This window comes from Hipposideros armiger, unplaced genomic scaffold, assembly GCF_001890085.2.
Source record: "Hipposideros armiger isolate ML-2016 unplaced genomic scaffold, ASM189008v1 scaffold_1438, whole genome shotgun sequence".
NCBI classification, from domain to species: domain Eukaryota; kingdom Metazoa; phylum Chordata; class Mammalia; order Chiroptera; family Hipposideridae; genus Hipposideros; species Hipposideros armiger.
Window position 1 is genome coordinate 77,441 of NW_017732788.1, and position 7,716 is coordinate 85,156.

At 43.2% G+C, this 7,716-nt stretch overlaps 1 protein-coding gene across 4 annotated transcripts in view; it reads right to left on the reverse strand.

The window, feature by feature from the left end:
• LOC109377539 (transmembrane protein 14C) overlaps positions 1-2,374 on the reverse strand; it is a 6,686-nt gene extending 4,312 nt beyond the window's left edge. For 2 of the 4 annotated variants that reach the window (XM_019633922.1, XM_019633920.1), the window contains exons 1-3: positions 2,282-2,363; positions 1,222-1,289; positions 820-896 (exon numbers count right to left, since the gene is read on the reverse strand). In XM_019633922.1, coding sequence (XP_019489467.1) covers positions 820-896; positions 1,222-1,244 — 100 coding nt within the window. In that variant the 5' untranslated portion in view covers positions 1,245-1,289; positions 2,282-2,363. The other 2 variants (XM_019633923.1, XM_019633921.1) reach the window with 2 other exon arrangements.
• Between the last annotated feature and the right edge of the window lie 5,342 nt (positions 2,375-7,716).

Sequence of the window (7,716 nt, forward strand, 5' to 3'; positions counted from 1 at the left end):
CGTGTGTGTGTGGGGGGGAGGGGGGGTACAGGCAAGGAAGGGTACAGAAATGAGGTTTTTGACACACCCCTGCCTAGTTCAGTGAGACAAAAAAATGAGCCTGTGAAGACTAAAGGCTTCCTGCTATTTAAAGAGCAGATATGGCACTCTGAGCTCAAGGCTTATGTATGGCAGTTGATGATAATAACAATCTACTACCACCCCTTCCCAGCATCTTTAGAGAAAACAGCAAAAACAAGTCACTTGATAAGAAGCCTGGCTTAGGTCAGCCAGATAACCGAAAATCAAGTGCAGGAAGATGTGCTGCAGGAGGAGCTAAGGGACTGACAACAAGCCTGTACTCAAGCTAGAGGATCTAAAGCAAACTTGACTCAAAAGAGACTGCACTTTGGAGACCCTCGGGACTCACTCTTCACCAGGAACAATGTGAAGGTCTTAAGAGGTTAAGTAACGGGGTGGCCGGGTGGCTCAGTTAGTTAGAGAGCGTGCGCTGAACAAGGTTGCCGGTTCAATTCCCACATGGGCCAGTGAGCTGCGCTCTCCGCAACTAGACTGAGGACAACTTGAGCTGAGCTGCCAACGGGCGGCTGGATGGCCCAGTTGGTCAGAGTGCGTGCTCTTACCAACAAGGTTGCTGGTTCGACTCCCACATGGAATGGTGGGCTGCGTGCCCCCCACAACTAACGGAGACCGGACTTGGGGCTGAGCTGCGCCCTCCACAACTATGATTAAAGGACAACAACTTGACTTGGAGCTGATGGGTCCTGGAAAAAACACATTGTTCCCCTATAAAGTTTAAAACAAACAAACAAACCATACCTGCTTTTGCATAGCCAATGATCCCACCAGAAGCAACCAGTGCAGCATAGCCAAAGCCAATCCAATGTAAAGGCACTCTGAAAACAAGGGTAACAAATCAGTGCCAACCAACCATGTTTAAAAGAAAAATAAACAAAAAAACCCAATCATAGGATGGGACTAAAAGGTCATCATTTCCGAACAATCCTATCACTGTACAAATGAAAATAAAGCCCAGAGATTAAATGACTTGCCTAAAGCCACACAACTAGTCAGTGGCAGAGTGTCACTCAGACCCTGGCCTGCATGTCTCTCCTCTTTTACCCTATATTGCCCCAGCAGTCTCCTCTTAGGGCACCTTTCAGGCCGCCTCTGGTTTTGAGGCGGTCCTGGCTATCCCACTCCCACTCACTGTGGACTTACAGTGGGCCAGAGTCCTTCTGCATTGTTCTTTCACTCTGTCCAGACAGGAGATTACGCGGGGCCTGCACCTGCAGAGGAGGGGCTGGATCAGAGGTGGTTAACAGCAAAGCTCTCTAGCAGCCAGAAGGAAGTGGGTCCAGGTTCCAGCTCCACCCCTTAGTAGCTAAGAAGAAACAGCCAAGCTACCCAACCTCTCCAAGCCTCAGTTTCCTTCACCGTACCATGAGGACAACAATGGTACAAATTTCCATGGGGATGTTGTGGGCATTACGTGGGGTAATATGTAAATGTGCTTAGTACATAGTAAATGCTGAACAGATACCATTTTTATAATAACCTAAATTCTATTAACACAGGCCCACAGGAAACAGCAAAATTCACTGACCAGCTCTGTATAGCTAATGAGGTAACCTTTGCAACAGCTAAGTATTACTAAATCAGAAAGCAAGTATCACCTGTGCCCTTAATTCAACTACATTTCAAGTGTCCCTTTTGGAGCGCAAGGAATAAAATTATTTCAATACTTAACGTTTGTAAAGCTTTCAGTTATTTTGCATCTAACTCATAATTCTTGTTAGACTGAAGGCGGGGTGGGGGTAAGGGGGCAGGAAAATCCGATTCCTAATTACGACACTACACCCTTGGCAAAGCAACTCCTAATTTCTTAAAGAAGTGCATGTGATATCCAGTGACGCTAAGATTTAAAGCAACACATACCCCTTTTGTTTTGTTCAAACTATTGTCTATAAAAAGAGGGGGCTTGGAATCCCACCCAGAGTCATTAATTCTAAGTGGCACTGAGATACCGAGATTTTTAGGGAGATGAAGCAATAACATCTCCAGGAAATTAAACAGCACTACACTATATAGGCAAGCACTTGCCTCAAGGTTCCCGCAAGATTCCCAGCCTATTTTGAGGAAGCAGAAAATGGGCGACTAGAAAAGCAACCACGACGCAGCCCAAAGCCCCTGCCTGGATCCAGGGGACAGAGAGCAGGCAGCAGCAAAACCTCTTATATAATTCCAAAAAGTCAAAACGGATACAATAATTTCCAAGTACCAGGACCGCTTTCCCGAAGATCTCCGCCGGTCGACGAGGGCGCGAAAGCCTCAGAGAGGAGTCCCAGCGCCGGAAATGTCGCAACGCGCCCTCTACGCCCGGGGGGCGGGGCGGGGCGCGGAGGCGGGGCTTGAGGCTGAGTCGCCGCGTTCCTTCCCGCCTGGGGGCGGAGCTTGTGGCAGAGTCGTAGTGCGAGCTGAATCCCGGGACTGGGCGAGGGCGGACGGGGCCGATCAGCGCCACTTCCAGCTGCAAGCCCTCCTGGCCAAATGCCTAAAACCCTGAGTTCGAGTCCGGTCTTGCTAGAGGCCAAATGAGTTGGACCAGGCTGGTAGTGGAGGCCACGGAAGCGGGAGGAGGACGTCAGAGGCTGTTCTGAAGGACTCCATTAATGGAGGGACACATTACTAGGTGTAAACTAGATGCAGCCCATCCGGGAGAGTTGTCCTACCCTATCACGCTGTTTACCTACAACATGAAGGGACTACTTTCTACCTTCAGAGACTATGATGACCACACGCCAGATGATTGGCTCACTTCAGTGTTTGTTTTGGGAATTGAGGCTACTTGAGAAGCTTCTTAAAGGGGGAGACAGGGAAAGTTAAACATAATTTCCAACTTCCTCTGCGATGTCCCAATGACCACTGGACATTATCTCAACTCCCACTCCAGATCTGCTTCTCTTCCCTGCCTTTCCTGCACCATTCACTCAGTTGCTGTACGCCAAAATTTGGCCATCATCCTTGACGTCTTTTCTTCATCCCCTACAAGTATCAACATGGATGTCTTATAAATTCTATCTTGAGAAAAAAAGGAAATTGCAGCACATACACACTCTAAAATAAAAACTTTCCACTTACAACAGCTCCTGCTCCTAGATGTTTATCATACCTGATTTCAAACAGCCAAAGCTGACAATGACTAAGAACTTTCAGCAATTCCTACTGGAAATGCCAGACCCTCATACAGATAGCCAACATATATGAAATATGCTCAAATGGGCAGAAGACCTGTGTATCTCCAATGATGATATACTTATAGCCAATAAGCACATAAAAAGATCCTTAACACCATTAGTCATTAGGAAAATGCAAATGAAAAGCACAGTGATCTACTTCACACCTACTAGGATGACTATAAGAAGAAAAGTAAGTGGTGGTGAGGATGAGAATTGAAATCCTTGTGCCTTGCTGAGGGGAATGTAAAATGGTGTAGCTACTGTGGAAAAGTTTGGCAGTTCCTCAAAAAGTTAACGATACAATTACCATGTGACCCAGCAATTCTGCACCTAGGTATACACCAAAAGAACTGAAAACAGGGACTCAAACAGGGAGTTGTATGTCAGTGTTCATTGCAGCATTATTCACAAGAGCCAAAAGGTGAAAACAATCCATGTGTCCATCAACAGATGAATAAACAAAATATGCTATATACATACAACAGGATACTATTTAACTATAAAAAAGGATGAAATTCTGACACATGCTACATGGATGAACCTTGAAGACATTATGCTAAGTCAGACACAAACGGACATGATTTCAGTTTCATTTATATGAGATGTTCAGAATAGGCAAATCCACAGAAATAGAAAGAAGTTACCAGGGATTGGGGGGACAGAGGAATAGAGGATTGTTGCTTAATGGGTACAGAGTTTCTGTCTGGGTGATGAGTAAGTTTTGGAAATATTGATGATGGGTACACAACACTGATAATGCCACTGAATTGTACACTTTAAATGGTAAATTTTATGTTATATACACTTAACCACAATTTTTTTAAAACAATTGTCAAGTTCATAAAAAACAATGAAAGAGAAAATGTCACAGATAAGGTGACTAAGGCAACATGACAACTAAATGCAATGTGGTATCCTGATTGGATCCTGGAACAGAAAACGGTCATTAATGTAATAACTGGTGAAATCTAAATTGACTGTAGACAACAGTATTGTAGCAATGTTAATTTCTTAGTTTTGACAAATGTACCATAGTTATGTAAGGTGTTAACATTAGAGGAGGCTGGGTGAAGGGTCTATCAGACTGTGATCCTTGTAATTTGTCTGTAAACCTAAAATTATTCCAAAAAATAAAAAAAGGGGAGCTAGACTGGGTGAACTTGAAAGCCCTGCCAAATTTGGCAGCCCATGATTCTGATCCATAAAGGCACCTTTATTCTTTAAAGCTCTGCAGAAGTGCTGAGGTCTCTCACAAACCAAAAGCCGCAAGTCAAAGCATGTGAGGAAAGGCCAGGAAATAAGTAGTAAAAGAATCATTTCTCTCCTCTTAATGTCTCCTCCCTCCCCTACTTAGTCTCTCCCCAACTTTCCTTGCTGGATTCAATGCCAGTGAAACAGGAAATGGAAAGACTTGTTCTTCAGGCTTTAACATCCTTCACTGAGCCTTGAACTCTTTCGTGTTTTTAGGCCAATCTCAAATACTTTTATTACCAGCACCTCATTTCGAATTAGACCACCCCTTTGCCACCATGGGTGTGATGATGGCTGAGAGCACCAAGATTTTGGAAACCTGAAACCAAAGGATCTCCTAAAAAAACTGGAATCAGATGGAAGGTGCAACTCACTTCTCTGCCAAGGAAAGAGGTCGAGGCTCCAAACTGCAATGCAACTACATATAAGTTACCATCCTGAAATGCTACAAAAATTTTGGCACCACAGGGATTTCAATTTACATTATGTTAAATTGCCTAAAAACCTACAAGTTGGTATGTAACTCCTCTCGAAGTCAGGGTCACCTTTTGAAACAATACCAAATTCTATTATAGATTTTATCTCCTTTTTATTTCTCCCTTTGGTATCTCAGACATCAAGGTGACATCTATTTGTAGGGAGCCAGAGGTCTGCAGTAAGGGTTAAGCCTGAGAGGCTGTCAGGCTGACAGGCTCTCAGGCCCGGGTGAGCAGTGTGGGAAGGTTGGCTGCTGAGGAGAAAACAGCCAACGAACTTGAAAGCTAATGGAGCAGATGGCCACCCTGTTAACAGTTTCTGCTTGCTATACTTTGTTTTGTCTCGCTTCGGAAAGATTGTTTCCAAGGAATTTGCTCCCTGAGAGAAGGGGCTACTCCCTCAAGGTCCCCAAAACCCCTACCCTAGGAAAGTTACTTTTGCTATAAAAGCTGTATACAAATAATAAACGAGGCCACTCTCTGCTATCAGCATTGGGTGGACCTCCTGTCCCCAGTTTTAGTCTCTAGTCTCTTTCTTTTCCAGTCTCCCATCCAATCCTCTCAGGTTCCCTTTCGGTGGGCTCCTGGCTGACGAGTCAGGAACGCTCGGTTGGTGCGCGGGTCGCATCATCTATCAACATCTGTTGTCCAAATGACAAAATATGTTACTACTACTAAGATGATAACGGTAGTGATAGCTGGCCTTAGCTGAGTACTGATAACATGCTAAACACTGTTTTAAAGGCTTTAAGTATATTGACATGTTTGATCTTCATAACAAACCTATGAGGCAGGGAAAGATTGTCATCGTCATACAAATGGGGAAACTGAGGCACACAGAAATAAGTGGAACAGCCAACATTTGAACACAGGTTACCTAGCTCAGGGCCCCTGCCCTTAATCATTAGGTGACTCTCCCTGTAACCCATGTCTCGTATCAGAGATTACACATGAGAATAGGAATTACAAAGCCAGCAACTGCTCACTTCTCAAAGGGTTTCCTAAAAAAAAAAAAAAAAAATAACCCCCAACTGTAATATCCCCAAATCTCTAACCTATTTTGAAACTGTCAAATTTTTAAAAGATCAGCCGCTGGCAAAATACTTAAGTGACATTTCAGAGTTTAAGTTGACTTTATAAATATAAATCAAGAAGCAAATAAACATAGGCTATTTAACTAGAATATTAAAGTCCCTACACTCTATACGAATAGATATTTTAATAATTAGGGTTCACAGATCACCATCAACCTAAAGGGAGATGCTGCTGCACTGACATCTACTGGTTTCATTAACAAACTGTCAAACTGAATGACTCAAATTTATTGATTTATTGCAAAGTACTTGTACAAATGGGAACCAGCTAATATGCTGGGATTGCTGGCAACCAACAGGACAAAATTTCAAGTTCTGAGGTCAGAAAGGATATAGAGTTCAGGGTTAAGTAGGTAGTTTGGTGATAGTCAGGACTAAAACACAAGTCTCCCAACTCCCTTTCCTAGGTTTATTAAAAGCACTTAGTAGAGTTTAACAGTCACCCTTCTAGTTATGTCCTCCTAATCAAATATGTTCACTTTGGATGAGATGAGCTAAATAAGGTAACTAGAATTACTCATAAGCAACCATGTCCAATGATGTTATGCAAAAGCAAAGGTAACGAATGGTAAGGTATTTTAAAAAGACTGCAGGATACCACACTTTTTGAGAACACAAATATAAAATATACAACCTAAGTTTTTAAGGTCTTACTTACCCTTAAGCTTAAAGAAAACGAGTTGAAGAGGCTAAAATGTCATTTCACCCTTTCAGTTAAATGCTCCCACCAATTAATTTTTAACAGCTGATAGGAATGTTGTCATATGCATTTCCCAGACACTGGAATTAAATATATGGAAACTTCATCAAGTAAATTCTTGATGATAAGCTGATCCCACATCATTCTTCTAGAGAGAACTACATGAGGAGAATTATTTGTATCCTTTTTCAATCTGAGAACTCTAGAGAGGGAATGCCCATCTCTGGGAAGATGGAGTAGACATAATTTCCCCTGTTCTTCCTGAAGACACAGAAACCATGGCTACCATGTATTGATCACATGTAAGATTCTACAAGTGGAGAGAAGGCAAACCAGCTAGGGACTCAGGACCAGAGGAACAATGTGGTAGTGAATTCCCTAAACTGTTTCCCCCATACACTCCAGATGAGGAGCTGAAGAAACTGGCAGCCCAGAAATGCCAATGGTGCAGACAAAAAAGCCTCAACAAAATCCAGCTTTTTCTAAAGGACCAGGAAAGCAGCAGCCTTGCAAGACAGAAAATGTTTAGACAATAATAACCACTCTACTGCAGCCAAACACCACAGAAAAAAAACTGGTCCCATTCTGATCCATGCCAGCTAAGTCCAAGTGGGAGCCTCGGCTGCCGCAAGAGGCTGTAATGAAGTGCCCACACCCCTGCTGGGTGGTGTCAGAAAAGATCTTTCATCCCACCTGCTGATACAAGTCTCTCTCTAGTGTCAGTGGAGACCACACAGGGATCCCAAGCTCCCACTTCTGCCCAGAAGCAGCTTTCCCAAACCTGTACAGGAGTATTTATAGTGACTTTATTCATATCTAAAAAACGAAACAACCAGATGTCCTTCAACAGATGGCTAAACTGTGGTACATCCATACCGTACTACTCAGTAATAAAAACCGAGTATGTAATACTGTGGATCGATCTTCTAAAATTATGCCGAGTGAAAAAAGGCTAC